The following is a 20,947-nucleotide window of genomic DNA, read 5'->3' as shown; positions in this document are numbered from 1 at the left end:
GTAAAGCAAAGCTGCTGAGACCTTCAGTACTGTGTCCAGTTCTGGGCCCCTCAGTTTATGAAGGAGCAGGAGCAGGTCCAGAGAAGAGCAACGAGGCTGGTGAAGGGACTTGAATACAAGTCCTGTGAGGAGAGGCTGAGAGAGCTGGGGTTGTTCAGCCTGGAGAAGAGGCGGCTCAGGGGAGACCTCCTCACTCTCTACAACTCCCTGAAAGGAGGTTGTAGCCAGGTGGGGGTTGGTCTTTTCTCCCAGGCAGCTCTCAGTGAGACAAGAGGGCATGGTCTTAAGCTCTGCCAGGGGAGGTTTAGGTTAGATATTAGGAAGAAATTCTTTACAGAGAGGGTAATCAGGCATTGGAATGGGCTGTCCAGGGAAGTGGTGGATTCACTCTCTCTGGAGGTTTTAAGATGAGACTGGATGTGGCATTTAGTGCCATGGTCTAGTAACCACAGCGGTGTTGGATCAAGGGTTGGACTTGATGATCTCAGAGGTCTTTTCCAACCTGGTTGATTCTATGATTCTGTGATTCTATGTCCAGAGGGGCAATGTGGCAGCCTACAGCAGAGAGTGGCCCAGGCACGTGAGGGTGGTGACACTTTGCCTGCTTCCACTGCTGCCAGGACTTGCCAGCAGCTTCTTTGCATGGGGATCAAAGATGAGGAATGAGTGTTTTGCAAAATTACATCCCCACCTACTGTGCACTGATTCCTTACAGCTGATTTCTGACAAATCACCAATCCATTAGGTTTCTTTTGGGCCATTAAGTCCTTTTATTCCTTCAGGGATGCCCCCAAACCTGATCTCCCCGTGTTAGAAAACTGGCTTCTCAAGAGTGTTTTTTCCAGAGTGGTTTCCCCAGGCCCAGCACAGGTGACTGCATTTCTCCTTCTGGCATCCTCAGGGTGCATGTTCATTCTTAGTGTGGTTTGGGTATCGTGGGACAGCAGGGACCCTGCATTGAACATATTGCTGTGCAGTGCAAACCTGCATAAATTCACTTTGAATCCCAAGTCCTCTCCACCGACTGTGTTAGGTCTGAGCGTCACCCCCTTGAATCAGACGAGAGAGTAAAATTTGCCTTATTCTTTCTGGAGAACAAAAACCAAACCCACAGCAGGACACAGAGCAGCACAGCTTTATTTCAATATTTTGACCAGAAATTAATTCCGTATAGAGCAGGGAATGATGTAACACAAGCCCCAAGTATGTGCTCGCATCCTGGAATTAATTGCCTTACGCCCCTCGTTATTTATAGCCCCGGTGGCGTTCCCGGCAGCTCCGCACGGCGCTGCTTCTGCGGCGCTACCCGAGCGCGCTGCCTTCGCCTCCTGCCAGCCCCGTGGCAGCGGCGGCAGCTGTGTTGTGTGTGCAGATCACATAGCAACTGCGCACAGCTGCCTGCCAAGGAAAACCGGCCCCGCTCCCTCCCCTCGCCGGTTTATTGCATGAAGGCAGGGAACAAAGCAGCTGGCAGGGAGGGAGATGCGTGGGGAAGAGCGAGACCGGATTCCTTGGCTAGCAGTACCTAAAACCTCCTTCCAAAGGCGGCCCGGGGTTTGTTTTGGTGCGGAGGGCTTCTGCCGTCGGGGCAGGGCTGGTGGAATGTGAGCTCCAGGCTGTGCTGCTGACTGGCTGACATGAGTTGGGAGGAGAAAAATAATTCCCAGCGTTGCTGATGAAGCCACATTAAATCGCACGCGGTTTTCCTGCTCTGAGCCAGCTGCTGCCCCGCTGTTGGGGCAGGGGGCGGGGGGGGATGCATAGGAGCAAGGAGGCAGCAGGGGCTGGGGAGCTGGGTGTGAACTGGCCCACGGCTGCTGCCTGGCTGAAATCCAACTTAGGGGCCCAGCCGATTTCGCATGTTGTCACCTTGACATGCTTGTTTTCCAGCACCACTGTGGCTGGAAAAGAGAGGTATGCGTGCTGGTGGCACCAGCCAGAAAGCACAAAATATGGGCCAGGATGGGGGCAGGCTGGGACCTGTAGCCAGGCTGTAGCCTGAGCCAGGATTTGGCTCCTTCAGAGATTTGTCTGCCTTCTTCTGCATCTACTGGAAAACTTTTCTGTAAGTCTCTTCAATTACTTTTAGGCAGGATTTTTACTGTGCCTCAAACCTCGTGCAAGCAGCATATCTATGCTGGATGACACAACCACCCCCGAGTCTCTCTCCCTCGGGACGTGTAGTGATAGCTGATCAAGCAAGGGAAGAGTAGCTGGATGACCCCTCGCAAGGGTGCAATTCCCACTGAGCAGTCCTCTTTTAAAGCTGTTTTAACACATCGTGCCCAGTGTCTGGGCTAAGGCTGCAGTTCTCCCTTGGGGTAGCAGAGGCATTTACCTCTCGCACAGTCACTGCTTTCTGATCAGAAGCAGCTGAAGGACAGAGGGGACCAGAGCTGGTGGCACGAAGGCCAGGCTGTCACTCAGGTCCCTTCCCACTGTACCTTCTGCCTCCTGTGGATGCCAAAGTCTGCAGTGGGGGAATTCAAGAAGAAGCAATCCACAAGTTCCACACATTGGGAAATTCCAGTTTTACATAGTCTGTTAGAAAATACGTACGACACAGTAATCAGAATCATTTTATTAAAAAACTTGCAATAAAATTCCTTGGAATTCACCATCTTAACTTTGAGAGTTGCAATAGTTTACTAGTACATAATAACACAGTCTCACATATTTACCTTATAATCCTCTATATAACAAAAATAGCCATGTTGTACTACTGAATAATGCTTCCAAGTATTAGCCTCAACATTTCGGTACTTCCCCCAGCTGAGTCACTGTCCATGCTCTTTAGCATTTACAGTATCTAACAAAGCAAGAAGGAAACAAAAAAATAAAGTGTGTGTCTCATGATTTCAGGCAAATCCCTTTAAGATGGTAGTTCTCTGACTCCCACATTTTTCAAGAGAGATAAAGTGCATTGGAGAGGAAGATGTACACATTATAAAATATCAGCGAAGAGTTGCAAGTATATTTGCAAGACTGTACAGAAAGTAGTGCTAGGAAAAAAAGGCAAAAAAATGCTTCACAAACTGCTACTGCACAGTTTTGGCAGCAAGTCACAGGTAGCAGAGGGATAGGGGTGGAAAAAAAAAGCAAACGACAAGAAAAAGAATGGCCCATGCAAACACCACTGTGTGACTTTGCCGTGGCCTTTTGGTAGGTGTTTCCCAAACCAAAGTGCAGCTGTCTGGACAAAGGAAGTTTTTTTGTTTTTTCTTTAATGTGGAGATGAAGGGTCATTTCCACAGTCCAAAGAAACCCGGTGTGATCAGCCTGCAGAAAGCGACTGCCTCACCAGCACAACTTCAGTCAAACACAGCTCCCATCCTGAGGGAGCCACAGCGGAGTGTGACAACATTGTATCGTGACAACCCTGTATCGTGACAACCCTGTGCCCCCCTGGCTTGCTGGGGCTGGTGGCCCTGCTAGGCAGAGAAAGGGGGATGAAGCCTCCCAGTAAATCCGCTCCTGCTGTCCAGAGCAGGACTGATTACTTTAGAGAATTTCACTGGGACGGACCATTGTCTCCAAACTGGAAATTATTTCAGTAAGCTGTGCACTGATCCATATGGTGTTTATTTCATTTGGGATTTTTCTTCCCTTTATAACATTGGCATTTGCTGGTACAGCTCTGCTGCGTGTGAGAAGAGACATGGCTGGAAAAAGCTTTGTAGCCATCACTGAAAACCAGGATACCGCTGCTCTGTTCTTAACTGCATACAAGTGGGATGCCACATTTTTTTGGTTTGCTTATAAACTACTCTAAATAGAAATAATCCTCTTCTGGAAATGGATGGAATGTATATTTTGACAAGTACAAAACCGTTTTAAATGTTCACTAAATACAAGGAACATCTTGGTATAAAAATAACAGACCCTCCCACCCACTATCCCCTCTTTACATTTCTAATTATAAAATGGTACAGTCATTTCAGGTTCATAACATGAAACAAGAAGTGAGGATGGCATTACGTACACATAAAAAACATTTAGATATTTGACATCTGAAATAACTGCATACATTCAGAGCAAGCAAGCATCTTGATCTGGCTATTGTTTTTAATGCTACACAGAACTGAAGAATTAAGAAATAAACAAGAAAGGGAAAATGCTGAAAATGCCGTTTCTCCTTTTTTTTCCCCGTCCTTACTTTTTTTCCATTCTCTACAGAAAGAAATAACTTCCACCAATTCACAATTAAAATACTTGAGAGAGACAAGATTAATTTCAGATGGAAAATTAATCCGTTGGCTTTTCATTCAAAATCCACAACATATTTCATTCATCTTTCTTCTCTGTTTCTCCCTTTGAAATACAGCTCCTGCTCAGAAGGTTTTTTCCCTTGAAAAAGAAATGGAAAGATAAAGGGACCAAGCGGGTGTCCAGCCCAGCGGGGGGAGCGGCACAGCAGAGGGGCAGCCTTTGCCCTCGCCCTCCCTCCCTGCCCCAGCCTGCAGCTGCCATCTGCTACACAAACAAATCCCAACTAAAAACTCCATCTGGCATTCCTCTTTCTGCGAAAACTATCAATTAGTTCAGGTAACAGCTTGGTAAATTAGAAGAAGTGCTTGTTTTGGATCAATTGTCCCTATTTAAAAAGTCTGTGAAAACAACACCTCCAACCTCATTTTCCCTCACCCCTAAGATATTTCGTGACAATGTGTTTTGCTGCTTGTGCTAACCAAGCTGAGTCACTGCTGTCACGCACACACACTCTCACATTTTGCATCTATAAAACAGAGGAGTCCATATGGGCTCAGTGTTCTTCAACAAAGCCGTGCTCCCGGTCAGCGCTGGCCATGAAGAAGCTTGGCTGCCCTGAACGTGCTGAAAGCCCGTGGCCTGCCTTTTTTTAAGCCCTGGAGCTGAACTTGGGCCGGCTCCTTTCCCTCCTCTGATCTGCTGCAAGAGATTCCGGCAGCACAAAACACAAAGAGAGGAAGCAGCAACGTGCCAGTTTGATCCCACGTTCTCCTTCCCCTGCAACACAGACTCGCGCTGGGGCAAACACTTGTGAGAGGGGCTGGGAAGGAACTGGCTGGATTTCTCTGCCATTTTAGTCAAGCAAAACGGATGCACCCCAACAGCAATGCCCTTCTTGCAATGACTTCCTCGGGATTTGATCCAGAGGTCATTAGTGAGATCCAAGGGACCACTTATCACATATGATTTCAATAATTTATATTTCCAAATTGCCTCTATAGACCCTTTCTCTTTAGTGCCACAGTCTCCCTCAAATAAAAGGTCTAAAAATGACATCTGCTTCTGTTTTCACTACACTACAGTTTCCATACCCATATCAATGCACTTTTATATGCATACATGGCAATTTAATTCTAAAGAGTGCTTAAAGAATGAACTGCAGTCCTACGATTGTTGTGATCCTGATTTGGAGGCTCTAAAGCAGTCAGAAAATAAAACAACCCCAAACCCTCAGCAAGGGCCAGATCTGTATCCCCACTACAACCGGTCAGCCGTGGGGAGGGGATGTAGACCCTGTGCCTTGCACATCTGCATGCACACATTAGGTCGTTTGTGAGTGCAAAATTCTGCCCATATAACTTTTTATGCATCCTACCTATTGAACAGACCTTTGGGAAGGCAACTTAGTGCAACCCAAGAAAATCCAAATCTATCTGACCAAGTTTCATCCTGCAACCCAGCCCGAGGGATGATGAGCCTCACTAAGGCAAAGTCTTCTCCCACTTACCACTCGCTCATGGAAAAGAAGAGAAAAGAGCCTCGGATGACAGGACAGGAATTGCTGGGAGAGACACAGGATCAGCTTAATGACAAGAGTGCCTCTCCCTGAGAGCCACACAGTCCCCTGCCCACTGGCCCTGTGCAAGAGGTGCCCCCCCCTGCCCCCAGTCATGGCGCCAGCCCTGCAGAATTATATCTGTGAGCACTTGTTTGTCAGAGGGCATCAGAGGATTTTGGTTTTTCCTGGCTGCCTGCTAAAGGCTGCTTTCCCTTCTGACCAGCCAGTGCCGTGTCCCAGGCATCCGAATTCCAGGTATTTAAAGCCCAAGCTTAGCAGGCAGCGGTACCGAGGACTCACACAATGCTCAGGATGGGACTAACCATGCCCAAAGCTGCAAATCTGGAGGTTTAATTTTACCCAGTGAGGAACCTCAGTGGAGACACTCATGTAAGCAAAAATGTGCATGGGCATGCAGATATGCAGAATTAAGGCCTTCAAACATGTTACTAACATACATCAGGGGAGGTCTTAATATTTATAAAGCACCTTGAATTCCCAAGGCAGTTCACAGTTTATAGGTACAAAGAATATTGTCAGCCAGGTCCTGCTTTAGCAGAATGTTTCCATTTGACACAGGGGCTTAATTATGCTCATAGAAGACCTGCTGAAAATAATGTGATTTTGGTACAAGTCCAAAATTAGTCGTAAGTGCTTTTTTATACAAGGACGGAATAGAACATTTACTTAAGTGCTTTCCTAAGTTCAGGCTTCAGTGATGTGTAACCTGGCTTTGCACTCATTATCACTTAACAGTGCTCAGAGCTGCAGAACACTTGAGGACAGGGACAGAAAGACATCTTCCCTGAGCGAAACTGCAGGCAGAACTTGGAAAACAAAAGCAGAAAGACTCCTGACCCAGATTTGTTGGGATGTTTCTTCTGAAAGACCACAGTATATGGCGATATGTCAAAAGATCTCACCCAGCCTGACACCCTGCCTCTGCCAGTGGCCACCCGTGGATGCTGAGAGACCAGATCTAGTACGGGATACTTAGGAAAAGAGCGTGCACAGTGTGAACCCTCTAGAAAATCCTTCATTAATTCCCAGAAATATGGGCAGGGTCTCAGTTACTATCTCTGTGATGCCTCTTTGAGCACATCTCCCTTTTATGATTTTGCTGGACAAAGGACACAGCTTGCTATCAGCTGGGAGTTTCACCTCCTGCCTTGCTTTTCCACAGACCTCTTTTTCCTCTGCTGTGCTGTGGGTGGCTCCGCTATGGCAACAGCTAATTGGTCAATCTATCCATTGAGATTAACTTAACTCAGTTTAAGAAATAAAAACGAAGACTTTGCAACAGCTCCTGTGAAACCCAAACAGTTTGGCCAGGAGCTTTTAGTCTGTGTGCTGAGCTGCAGTGGGTGTATGTGAAAGGATTACTGACAACTCGGACATCATGTTCGTGATGTTCCTGTGACATGTAGCACCCAGGCTCCAGCGCTGGAGAAGAAATTGTACCAGTGCTTGTACTTTGTATAGGGAGCCTTGACTGTGTATAAGCAGCTTCACTCCTTCCCCTGCAGTCATTTGAGATGAATTTCATTCCTGTGTCAGTATCTGGTGTAAGCATCACTTAAATCCCATTTCAGCATTATTTCCAGAGCCTTAAGTGGAGCTGATGCAGTACCTTGTGCAAACTCTCTTGTGTAGGGGTCAATATCAGCATTGATGTGTCAGGTCTTTTCCACTGAAGCAAGGAATAGAAAAGACATTAAGGAATAAAGAAAATAAGATTACAGAACCACAAATATTGTCAGGACTGACCTAGCTGCACCTTCTGGAATGATCTCTAACTTTCCTTTTTAACCAAGAAGATTTCCAGCTGCCTGTATGTCTTCAACTGAAAACAGATTTTCATTCAAGTGGCTTCTAAAGATGTAACAGCACATTTCTGGATCTTTTTCATAGAATCACAGAAGGGTTTGGGTTGTAAGGGACTTTAAAGATCATCTTGTTCCTACTCCCCTGCCAGACCAGGTTGCTCAAAGCTCCATTCAATCTGGCCTTGCACACTTCCAAGCATGGGGCATCCATAGTTTCTCTCAGCAATCTGTTCCAGTGCCTCACCATCCTCACAGTAATAATTTACTCCTAATATCTAATCAAAACCTGCCCTCTTTCAGTTTAAGCCTTTGCCTCAAGATTACCCTGCAGTTTAGGGACTAAGAACATAAAATAAAATTAAGCTATAAAATGAACTGAGTTCTAAATGAACCAAAAAGGATGGAGAATAATTTTTCCTTCTTCCTGTACTAAAGAAGCAAGTCAGCCAAAATTTTAGGGATAGTTCTAAGCACATTTGTTCCTGCATAAGATCTGACAAACACAAATTTTTGCTGGAAGTTGGCTTCCCCATCTAACAAGTAAATCCACAAGGAGATTAAATGCAGCAAGAATCCCAAGAGTTGCATTTTGAGAGGCTGCCATGACACCATCAAGTCAAAATGTTTGACCTTCATGGAATTTCGATGTAAGATGAATTGTTGATTTTGTGGACTTACTCAGGAGGCAGTAATGTGATTCAAATCATCTGACTCTCAGCAGAAACCATGTACTCTTGTGTAACAGTAAGTCAAAAACGCTTCTCCACAATTGAGTATTTTGACTGAAAAACCAAATCGTGCACTGAACAAATAACAACAAGCTTTTACCTGGAAAGAAGAGATCAGGATGAACTAACTGATTATATGTCAGGTCATTATTATTTAGGTGTTTTGACTTATGTTAGTTCTTTTTATTTTCAAATTCCCTCCCCAAAATCCCTTCCCAATATATTTTGGTATATCTACCTATATAGAAATTGCAAGTACTCCAATATGCTGCCAACAGCGTTGACTCTGGAGGGCAACAAACCACCTGAACTCTTGTGCTGGATAACAAGCAGACAAAACCTGCTGTTAAAACGTAAGAAGTGAAATGCACTGAGGAAAAAGACCCAAAACAAACCAGGTGTTAAACATTTCAGCCAGGTGCCTCTTGCTTCATTAGCAATTTCTGACACTGACAGCAGCATCTCCAGACCCTTTGTAAGAATATTGTCACCCGCCTAATGCAGAGCTGTTAATGAGCAGCCTCTGGAAACCCCGCAGACACTCCTTTAGCTCAGTGATTTGACTTTGGTCTGTAAAACTAAGAAAAGACATGATGTTAGACTAGATCTTTTTTTTCCAGCTACTGAATTGACTTGAAGGAAGGCCACTAATGTACTGACAGCTGCTAATAGCATAAAATATAGCACAGGACTACACGGACAGAGTGACGCTTTGAGCTTTTCTTTCTCTTCTTTAAGCTGTACGATACTTCTCTAGAACAGAGCTCTATGTAAAAGACAACATAATGCAGTTTTAACCCAAATCTCAGCAATCTCTGTTAATTCAGAGCTCTCTTACAAATAAAGACCTTCAGAATACACCACTTCCAAGCCTTCCACTTCATGAAAGCAGGCTTCACATTAATGCAGGGTGCAGGTGCACCATCCTTCTGAAGCCATGTGTACTTCATGCAGAAACAACAAGGCAGTGATAAATCCTGGTCAGATTATGAAGTGACCTGCAAATGGGAATTCAGATTTCTGGATTGAACTCTTGAAAAAGCTGGGGTCAGTCAACACCAACAGAGTGCCTATCCATAACAAACTATAAACAAACAAACAAACAAACAAAACATATGTCTTTTCAAAAAAAAACCCAACAAAAACTCAACTGAACAAGTGTAGAAAACACTCAAGCTGTCATTTCAGTTGCGTATTTACGAGCCACTGAAGAGTTCCATGACTGCTCTCAAGCACGTGGGTAAACTGGAAGCGTTCATCTCCCGTGTGAACCAAACGAGGGTATGCAGATGATGAAACCGCATCCAGGCAGACACAACTGTTGCTATTGCTTTTCGTGACCATCTCAGAATGGAGTGTGCAGGAGTGACAGTGCTCTGGAGGCATGTGCATGACTGGTCCAAATCCTAGAAAGCTGACTCGGTCCCTCCCTGTGACCCTCCCCTGTAGTTTGGTGTTGGATCTCTGTTTGTTTTTCAAGATTTCACCTCTTCGCAGTCTTGATCAGTGGAAAGCTCCACATCGGACAGTCCAACCTCCATTGCCATAATCAATGAAATATCTGAATCACTGCTGACTGCTGGCTCCTGTTCATCTGTGAGGGGAGAAAAGACAGGAAAATGTCATGTCTTTCTGTTAATGTATTACAAATTTTTAGTTCTGCAGGTGGAACCCAGAAGTTTCCCCCCCACAAAGGTTGTGCTTAGAGTTGAAACTTTGCTCTTATTCGATATCAGTCCAAAACATTTCAAAAATATCACAAAGTTCAAGACATCATAGTGAGAAATATGATGACAAGGAGCTTGTATGGGTAACACTTTCGTCTCCTCTTAATCCTCCCAGGGCTTTCTGTCCAGGTCCTTCATGACCTTCCTCCCACCACCTGAGCATTTCCCTCCCCATCCCCTTTCACTCCTTCAACTTGGCATCATCTTCTCTCTTCACAAAGGCAGAAAGTTAAAGATAAAGTCACAGGCACTTGGTGGAGCAAGTCAGACATCAGAAAAACATTCCTAACAGGAAAAAATCTGCCTAAACCCTTACCAGGTGACAGAAGCTCTGTTAGCAGACACTTTTAAGCAGGCACTAGGCTAACATCTGGAAGGAGCAACACAGGCATCGTTAGTTCTGCCTCAGGACTTTGGACCAGGCTACCTGCCTTCTCAAGTGCCCTCTCTCATCCTTTTCCAGTCTCTTCCATATTGACTCTTTCCTCTGATTTGAAGATACCTTGCAGGTTCTTGAACCAGGCCGAAAGGATGTCCCTTAATACACCATGACCCCAAACACACTGAGTCATATTATTGACTTCTGCCAAACTGCAAATCCCATCAAAATTACAAGCGTAGGAAGAGCAACTTGCTTTTGTTTTGATCCCACAGCACTTATTATGTGTATATTTAGTAGCAGACAAAGCCAATAGATTCTAAAGGACTAAAAACTAATTTTCTTTCAAGAACAATCAGTAGAAGCAAAGCACTGGAACTCCAGGGAGATTTTCAAAGGCTCAAAACCCCCATAGGTGGCTGAATCCCTGAGAGAAAAAGTTGATGGTTCCTATTTTCAAGTGGTTTAATTACAGTTATGGTATTTATACTGTAACAATATAATGTATTTAAATCTGGTGCAGTTTTTCCTTTACATATTTTATTTTTCAGACAATAGAAGCAGAGCCTGATTGATGCTAAAAAGTCTGAAAGTTGAATATCTAAGAATTAATAGGTAAAAAACATTACAGTGAGCTAGTAATAATAACTCCTCACAGTTTATTCACTTGAAGCTAAGTGAGCACAAGAGCTGCATGATTTGTAAATCTGTTTCAGAGAAAAAAACCCCACATGTGTTTAGCTGTGCTGGGATTAGACATCATGTTCTGCAGAGAAAGCTTGAATGAGGTCTACATTATTCAAGCTGAAAGAACCAGTGCTTTCCTTTACAATTCTTCCCAGTTTTCACCCCGGATTATTTTTATACTTTCTTGATTGCAGGTTAAATAATTAATGCATACAACATCTTTACATCTGTATCTTTTTTCGCCTTTCAGTATGACAGTAGTAAACATTTGTACTGACTTCTGACTATGTTTCCACTGAATGATACATCCTGCAGACTTCACTGGGCTCAACTGCATTGAACTTTTAGGTGAACTGCTAGATCCTAGAGTATAACAGTGCATCTCATACACCTCCAACACCTAAAGCATCATGTGTAGTGGTAACGGCCCCCTGAGCCAGAATAATGTGGTTCCAGACCACTGGATTATTTATCATTCCTCTATAACTAATAGTATTCTTAAAAACAATGAAAATTATGCTTTAAATGTTGACCTAAGAGCAAGTTTATATTTGCAGGACAGAGTTCCTGAGGCTTAGCCATGTTAAACAGCCACTCGAAGCACTCTTTAGAGCCAAAGTTATTTCCATCTGAACTGGCTGGGCAGGAAAAAAGGCCTGGCTGAATGGTGACAGCCAGATGCACACTCAAGAGGCAGGCGGAGCTGCCAACACCAAATGTCAAAATGTCAAATGAGAAGTGTTTATGGTGCTGAAATGTTATTTCAAGAATTGTTGTTTCCTCCAGGGTTGCATAGCTGAAAAAGATCTCAACTGAGTCCAAGACACTAAGATAGAACAAAAGCATATTTGCAAATGTCGGATTGGGGTACAGGAGCACCCCCTTTCCAAATCAGCAAACTTTAGTTTTACATTAAAAATCCTATACAATTATTCAAATTCTTGGATCTTAGTCTTAGCAAAGTGTGGGCTTTGTAGTTTGTCTTCTTTTCAACTGTAGTGCAGGTCAGCAGGAACAATGAATAAAGATCCTAAAAACGCCCATGCCTATGCTCTGGCGTTGCTTTTCCAGCACTGTGAAAGAGCCTAGAAACAGGAACACTCCACCTTCCGTGCTTGCTAACAATGCAGCAGTTCAAAACCCTAAAGCTACAGCCGGCCACCTCAGCAGAGTGGGGAGAACAACCTAGACATCCCTATGCTTACAACTTCCATTTCAGGGAAGGCATCTGCGCCGACATGTCTTTGGAAGATGTAGACAACACAAGGAAATGAAGGCATCCCTCAGCATCACCTGCTGTAAACAGGAGTCCTACTACTGACTGACCCCAACACGCACAGGATGAAACTCTGGGAGGCTGCAGAAGCTACAGCAGACACAGATCAGCTGTAGGGAACTGCAAGGTCTGCAAACTGCCTCACCGTGGCTCCCCCACACAACACAGGCTTGCTAGACTCTGATGGTTTGTTTTTTGTTTTTGTTATTTTTTTTTTGGCTGGCTTCTCAATAATGTGAGCCAGCAAAGTTACTGTTATTTGTTAAAGGTAAGCAAACCTCAACTGTAACTGCAAGTGCCAGGAGCTTAGCCTGCATTTTGCACCTCTGGTTTTTAGATCCTATTTACAATGACAAAGCTTATACAATCACACAGCTTCTCCAGAAGATGCCTGACTTGCTGTTAACTAATTTTATGACCTTTTTGCAAGTTTTTTCTAATCTGCTGTTTTTCTTAAAGACCTGAAGTCAGGTGAAGATCTCAACTTTCAGTGAAGATCTCAGCTTTCACTTAAAAATAAATGAAGCTTAAGAAGCAAAAAGGAAACAAATCTCTAATTTCTAGACAGATTTTATGTTGGAATATCTGAATTTTGATTTTAGATGCTTGAGATTGGCAATCCTGCCTAACAACACACACTATAATACATACTTCCACCGTGTTTTACAGCACTTCATGCCACAGGCATAAAGCCTTTTGCTTAATGAAGCAAAAGGCACATCCCAAGCTGCTTTTCAGCCTGAGTGCTGGTGCCTACAGCAGGGAACTATAGACCTCACTGCCACATTCCTCCCATGTCAGTGAAATGCAATACACCACAGCATGCCTGTCCAGACAGACTTTTTCCACTCACTTATATTTCCTGACACACATTTGTTTGAGAGATGAAATAAACCAAATCCCTTCTCTACCAATATTACTTTAAGTTTAATTATGTTAGTGCAGGAAGAATATCACCACGGATTTGGAACTGCCCTACATAACAGCAGTACAGTCCTTACTTCTGGAAAAGTTCATCAAGTGATGTTTACATTTGAATATTATTGCAATCAAACAAGGATGACAATAGCTAGTTACTCTGGTGCTTTAAACACAGTAAGATTGCACACTAGTAATAGTTATTTACTGCTGCTGCTACTCCCAACTCTTGGAGTAACTCTGTAGCCGTCATACACTAATAAATATTCCAAAAGAAAGAGGTCAGACTATGGGTTTCTAAGAATTTGATACTGTTTGCAAGAGGCTTGTGAGGGAGCTAAGCACTCAACAGTGAGTGAAAAAACATTCCTCTGCCATACAAAGGTAAGCATACAGGCATGGGCACCAGTTAAGATATTTTCTAACCTAGTTGATTCTGTGATTCTGTAACTACACAACAAAAGCTTCTCAGCATTGGCGATATATAAGGATTGTCCAAGACGGCACTTTTTTCCTTCTCTGGACCTTTGCTATTACATCCATTTGGGCATAAGAAGATGAGAACTGCCACCAAGTGTGTAATTCATCTACTGAAAGTGTAACTAAAGCCAGCAAACTCCTATTCTTGTGGATTAAAGACACGGGTCACAGCAATAACCTATTCAGCTCGGAGTCAGTCTCCCTTGCCTCATTTGTTATCAGCCCTCCATGAACTAATCCAGCATCCTCAGTCCTACTATGCACGCAACTGAACTTTGCACAGAGCAGTGCAGTTGCTCGTGGTTTTCTTAATCTTATGACAGTGACATGAATCAGGGGGTAAGAAAAAGCTGCTACCGTGCTGCTGACTGAGGTGTGACCTATTTGTGTAGCTGAAAAGTTGAGCATTTAGCATAAGAAACAGGTCCTGCTTTGCATGGGTCTTCTGTTCTTGATGGTAGATGTAGATGCCCGGCTTAGAGGTGAAATGACTAACTATTGATTTTTTCATATAAGGAAATATTGTGCAAAATTTATCTGTTGTTATTTCATCATTAACTAGCAGAAAAGTGGGACTCTGTCTAAAACCTTGTTTTGACAATAAATACACAGCAAAACTTGGACTTGATTTCACTGCTCATTTCACACAGTCACTACTGTGAAATATACCTTATTTCAGAACACTCGAAGTTTCTGGAGATAGAATTAAAACAAAATATCAAATCCCTGGTGACAGTTATGCTCTCAGATCTAGACAAATATCTAAAATGCCGTGTTAGCATGAACCTTATTCCAGTCTGTGGCTCATTTCTACTAAAAAAACATTCAGATGTGTCTAGAAGGATTTTGCTTCAGAAGAAACCAGAAATGTGACCCATCTTCTAGAGCTTCAACGACCTGATAGAAAATATATCCAAAGACATTAAAGGCACTGATATGAGCTCTTTATCAAAACACATTCTGCTCAGCTTGAAGCTGCAGTGAACTGCCAGTGCAAGCAGTGCTATTCTGATTTTGTTTCCAATATCGGAACAACCAGAACACAATTCATCACATTTGATTTATGAGAGGGAGAGATACATATCTAGATTCCTTTATTTTTCTTTGTCTGCCCAAGAATGCACTTTACCATTACAGAGTTTATTGTTCCCTCCTACTGCAGCCTTGCCACAGCATCACTTTGCTGCTTATAGTCTAAGAGGAAGAGCATGATCTTATGAAGTTAGTACTTCAAATGGCAACTCCTTCCAGAACAGTACCAATTAAATTTATTTTATCACCAAGATCCTCTCTTTTAAAAACAGTACTGATTCTTAAAATTACTCTCAAATTAATCATCTCATACTTCTCATTGGGTCATTTTATAAGTAAATCTCAAATTCCTTCCGTATCATCTTGAGACTTGTAGCACTTCAGAATGGGCCATAACTGCACTAACAAAACATAAAATAAAATACATGGAAAAAAATGCCTATAAAATCTCTAATGCAAAAGAAGCAGAGGAAATATGCTTGAGGAGAAAGGGTTATAAAAACCCCTGTTACTAATGCAGTCCTTTTGTACAGATGCTAATAAAACAGATGAAGAAGTTTGGCTGGCTACAATTGAGAACAAAATACCGGGGAAACACTTTATTGCTGTTCCCTAGCATCAGAGAGAGATTTATCGGAGCAGCAAGGGGAAAAAGTACTTGAGCGTGGTAACTGCTTTTGGAAGAAAAGGTTACAGTCTTTTCCATAAATAACAAGCCAGAGCTCTGTGAATGTACTAATGGCAACAAGGCTTCTTCCAGGGGGTAAAGCAGATGACGTCTGAAACACAGTGCAAAGAATACCCAAACATCAGCACAAAGAGAAGAACCACATGCCACGACCGGGCAAGATTAATTCAAGATGACACTTCAAAAATGTATTTACCTGCACCAAATCCCTAAGTGGTCAAGAAATGTGATAGATGGGCCTGGTATGACATAAAACACTAGAGAGACTCCCCCAAAGCAAACTTGCTCTTTTTTCTTGTTACTGAGTAAAGGGGCAACAAACTTTCCTGCCTTAATCTTTCTCTAGGATACATGGTTTGGGAGAACATACAACATCTCTTAGCAGAAAACCAGCCTAAGACATGGTTCATTGTCTTCAAACACCCTGCAGTATGAAGGGCTAACATCATCATCATCATCATCATCATCATCATCATCATTATTCTAGACAGGAGCTACTGAGATGGGAGAGCCACAACTCTTCCCAAGATATTCACCGATTCTGGTTGCCCAGTTTAAGACACTGTAAACCTGATTTTTCAGTTAGAGCATTAACCTGGGCATGGTATGTCCCAAGGATATCTTTGAACTTCAGCTACAGTTCTAAGGACTCACTTCTGGAAATCACACCCCTGTATCTCAAGTCAAGCACCAAAATGGAGAAGTTATTGATTAGTAATACAACCAGTTTTCTAAAGCCTAAATTTGGAATGTGTACTTAAGCAATAAACTTTAACACCAGTTACCTGAGAAGACATTCTGTGTTCTGGCAACACCAATAAACTCATTTTCATAAACAGGCATAGAAAGTACCAGCACCCAAATGCTTTCTCCGAAAGAAAGGGGGGGAAAAAAAAATCTGTTCAAATAAGGACATACGATATATAACACAGGGAGCACATAACAAACACATTTGGAGAAAGCTGAGCTAAAAGGGAAGAACACATACCAGATGTTATTGCATGGAAGCACTTGGACCCAACTGGCTGCACAAGTAGAGGGTTTCTTTTTTGTTTTATATATCCTTCACAACAGGGCTTCCAGACTCTTAAACCTTTGCCAAGCTGCTTTTCCTTTCTCTCTCCAAGCCTTCCCACTGTCCGGAAGGAGAAAGGGACAGTAGAATGCTGCTGCAGACCCTCCTTTACCGTTCACCACTGGCCATCCTCAGTGCCCAAAAACTGCACCAGATGCACCTCTGGTCAAGGCAGCATGTTTTCCTGATTCCACAGAAAGCTTTGGAAATAAATGTGAATGTATTTTGTTCAATGTACAGACTGTTAGAAATTATTATTATTTAGAATGTGCAAAATTACTTACGTATTTGATTGAAAATCAGAAAATGACATCTCCCATAAAAAGGGAAAAGACTAAAAAATACTGAAGAACAGGGCTGTAACTACATGACAGTTTTGATTCTCAAGTAGCTTAGCTACCTTTAGGAATATGTTAAATGGTCAAAGATCTTTAAATCTGAAAGAATTTGACTGCTTTTAGTAAGATCATGCCATTTCCTATACCACTCTAAGGACCCTAAGAAACATTAAGTCTTCCATTTCATGTTAAACAAAAAGTCTAATTCAACTCTTCACCAAATTCACTCATAAAAAAGTCTCTTAAGCCCAGACTAAACTAAAATCACAATGTTTGTGCAGTCCCAAGCACTGCTACAAACGGTGCTTGGGACACTTCATGTGCAGATATTATTCTCTGATCACTTCTATTATTCTTCCATTTAAATTCTCTGTATGCAGACCTGGTTTCTGACTTAGCTGAAGCATAGTTCCATGGACCAGCAGCACAACAGAGCCAAGTAGTGGAAATCCAACTCCTCTTCCCCAGCTCACCCTCCTGCCACTGATCCTGAGTCAGGTCTGCTAGTCCTTTGATTGGCCAGGGAGTTGATTTAAAAAAAAAAATAAAGGCCTGCAAACTCCCTTGGAATAATTTTTTGCTAGGCACAGCTCAGTCACAAGGCAAGCCAACTTCAGGAAGGAAGGAAACAGAAAGAGGAAGGAAGGGAAGGTACCTCCTCTTGCATTCAACACCTGCAAGCTGTCCCTGCAGTAACCATGATGTTATACATCTAGAACTTCAGTTGTGGCACAGGGACTGCTTTTTTTACTCGGTTTTCTTAGCAGCTGCTAAATGACCAAGGCTCCCTGGTGTTACTGCAAAACAACGAGCATTAAGTGATAAAGTTACAAAAAAAATCATGCTTTGTCATGTTAATGGTGTGTGAGGGATACTGCAAAGATTATCCCAGTAGCCAAGGCGAGACGTGGAGAGACAAACACCCCTTGAGCAGTGAGCAAACGGCTTTAGCCAAGCTGCCAGCCATTTAAAATTCTGAAGGGACAGCAGATGTGTGACAAAAGCAGAGTAAAATGTATATACTAGCATGTGTTATACACTATGTGTGGCCTATTGGCAGCCTGTCATGATAAAGAGACTTTTACATCCAAGAAGTGTAATCACGCAATTTAATCCTGTGCATCTCAGTTTCCATGGGCTATTCTGGTGATTGCTATTGTGACTGAACTTTCTTATTTATATTTCAAAAACCTGTGTCAGCTCTGCTTCCTGCAAGCCTGGAAGAAGGAAATTACAGCCTGACTCAGACACATAATGCATTGAATGAGCAAGACTGTAATGGTGAAGAATTGAAGTAGTTTTTTTAAAATAAATTCTAGATCATTTCAAAATAACATGTTCTACTAATATGAATCTCCTTCCTAGGGCATCTTAGAGTATCCATGCACTTCCTCTTTTGAAGTCCCTAAATTAAAAATTCTGCAAGGAAAGCTTTCTTTAACATCCAGTTTCACAGAATCCTTACAGGAGGAAGTTTTAATCCTATCTGAAAACAGTGTACACTTAATTTCTAGTGTCCTGTGTTCAGATACACTCTTGGCAGGTACTTTTATCTGATCCTCCCTCAGACACACACAGAGAAAGGACAGCCCTGATCTTCACTGAACACTGACAAACACTTAAGATGAGTTATTACCAACTTCTGGAGCTAACAAAAATGCCTCCTTTAAAATACTGAAAAAACCTGGAATACTTCACTATTCTCCGATTTTTCATCTTCTCTGGAGTCTAACTGTCGATGTTGTTTCAAAACAATAGCAAGAAAAAGAGCAGGCAGTGCAGAAACCACAGTTCAAAATAGCTCCAGTGGAAAAGTATCTTTAACACATGGACTATTGCTCTATACTTAAAGGGGGAGCTGTAGGAGACTTGCACTGGAAGGGATGTCCTGGGTAGTTGAGTCTATTGTCCACTATTGTAGCGGCTGCACAATATAATTCCTTTCAGATTTGCTAGCAATTAGCATCATTCACTGCACAAGCTCCCCAGCTACTTAGTTCATCTCTCTGCCAGTGCAGAACCACAGATGGGTGGCAGTTAAAAGCTGTAATACCTGATTTTCAAAAGAACCCTTCATGCAACACCAACCCACAGAGATTTCTTCTTTTTTTTTTACATCCTACGATGACAGATGAGTTCAGCTGCTAATGCTCCTTTCTCTTAAACCTCACAAGCCTGTAAAACCTTGAAACACATTTCATATTCCAGTGTAATTATGCAGCTTTTGAACAGCTTTATTCCAGCTCTGATATTCCCCACAGCCTACTCAAATGTTTCACTATCAGTTCTCTACCTGAACTTGTGGCCAGTTGTTTGACTGAGAAGCAAACCTGACCACAGCCTCCAACAGCAAAATGTGAACTTTTGTACTCAAGATTTCCTAAAATGAGAACTTCTCACTATCTGGATGATCTGTGTACCAGGAAGGTAATTCTGTGACACTGGGCAGCTCCATGCTGTGGGTCAGCATTTTTCAGAGGGTGCAAATGACTGACTGCTGCTGACATTCTTGGATTGGCAGCTAGGAGATGACATTGTCAGTGCTGGTAGGATCTATAAATCTCATATAACTGTGACTGAGTACTAGCAGGAAAAGTAAAGTTGATCTGTGCAGGCAGAAGCAGCCCATAGTTTTCAGCAGGAACATCTCTACCAGGACTTCCTGAAAACTTAAACAGGACCCCCTGATTTAGTTGGTCTATGTATAAATGTTTTTCATCAGTTTGGAAATAAAAAACTCCCAAACTCAGCGACTGTATCAAAACCTTTTCTTTTTGGAAAAGTAAATGGTTCAACATCCTTTGCATCTCCTTGAGGATGCTTCCACAGTTTGCTTAAAGCATTTAGCAATATTTCTGATCTGACCAAAAGCATTCTACAGGAAAGAAAAATGAGCACATTTAAAACTCACCACTAGCACATGAAATGATGATTAGAATATGACCAGGAGGTATACAGAACCACTGCTTGTTTGGAGCAGAATTGTCCAAAATGTTACTTGTGTCTTGTAGCAGGGCTAATGCACCAGATAAAATTCTAACAAGCTCGTCTGTGTATACAGAGAATACATGAGTACAGAAAAACAATCAAGAAAAGCATTCATAAAGGAAAAGGTCAACTGTTTATCTCTTTTGTTCATTTAAGAAATTTTAAATTAGTTGATGCCAATCTCCTTTTAATTGAAACATTTCTTTGACAATCTTGGAATAGCTCAACTTTTTTTTTCCCCCATTAAAAAATAAATCTTTGATGTGACAGGTCAGGCCACCTACATTCAAGTCTTGTTGGAAAAGACATGTATAAAAATGTAAAAAGAAAACAAAAATCAGCCTTTACAACAACTGAAACCAAATTGACAATTTTGATTTAAAGAGTTCAAATCAATTTAATGTGAGTCTCCTTCTGATCCCGCGTCTCCTTCCTGCCTGTCTCCCTTTCTCATTGAGTTAAAAATGAGTCCCAAACGAGCCCTTACGAAAAACAATGCAGCACAGTTTTTCTTGACCTGAGATCTGAAACCAAGTTTTGTCTCTCCAGCCTAAAGTAAGAGTGCAAGCATGCTCCCTCCTCATTTACCTACCTCCTTTTGCTTCCTTGCTTGTGGTTTGCACAAGTAACATCACAAAAAAGTGAGCTCCACTTACTGGTTTGCAAAATTCCAGATGTGACAAAACCCAGAGAGGGGCAGCCAGGATGATAAGCAGCAAAGCTAACGCTGAAGAGGGAACTCAGTCTCACCTAAAGGCCACTAAAGCTGCTGAAAGGGCATCTCAGGATAACTTCTCACTGGCCAACTGCCCTTGGAGGCCTGGGTCTGGCCAGTAGGAAATCCAGTAGGAACATCAATAGGGACTGGTTTTAGCCTATACAAATCTAGGGCCATTTAGCATTTCCTTTCAAATAAGCCTCCAGTCACAATCTAGTTTCAACTGAACAGCTTCTGGCATCAGAAAATCCCCTCTAAGCCACAGCTTTTATCAGAGACTCTTGATGAAATGCTCATGAGAACATGAGAAAGGCCAAAGC

At 42.5% G+C, this 20,947-nt stretch overlaps 1 protein-coding gene across 1 annotated transcript in view; it reads right to left on the bottom strand.

The window, feature by feature from the left end:
• Nucleotides 1-2,544: 2,544 nt before the first annotated feature.
• Nucleotides 2,545-20,947, bottom strand: part of RNF150 (ring finger protein 150) — a 116,615-nt gene continuing 98,212 nt past the window's right edge. Inside the window, exon 7 of the mRNA XM_027698849.1 lies at nucleotides 2,545-9,915. Coding sequence (XP_027554650.1) covers nucleotides 9,797-9,915 — 119 coding nt within the window. The 3' untranslated portion in view covers nucleotides 2,545-9,796. The remainder of the gene's footprint in view (nucleotides 9,916-20,947) is intronic.

The sequence above is a fragment of the Neopelma chrysocephalum genome, unplaced genomic scaffold (genome assembly GCF_003984885.1).
Source record: "Neopelma chrysocephalum unplaced genomic scaffold, ASM398488v2 Primary Assembly neopelma1_133, whole genome shotgun sequence".
NCBI classification, from domain to species: domain Eukaryota; kingdom Metazoa; phylum Chordata; class Aves; order Passeriformes; family Pipridae; genus Neopelma; species Neopelma chrysocephalum.
This window is presented reverse-complemented; position numbering and strand designations above follow the sequence as displayed.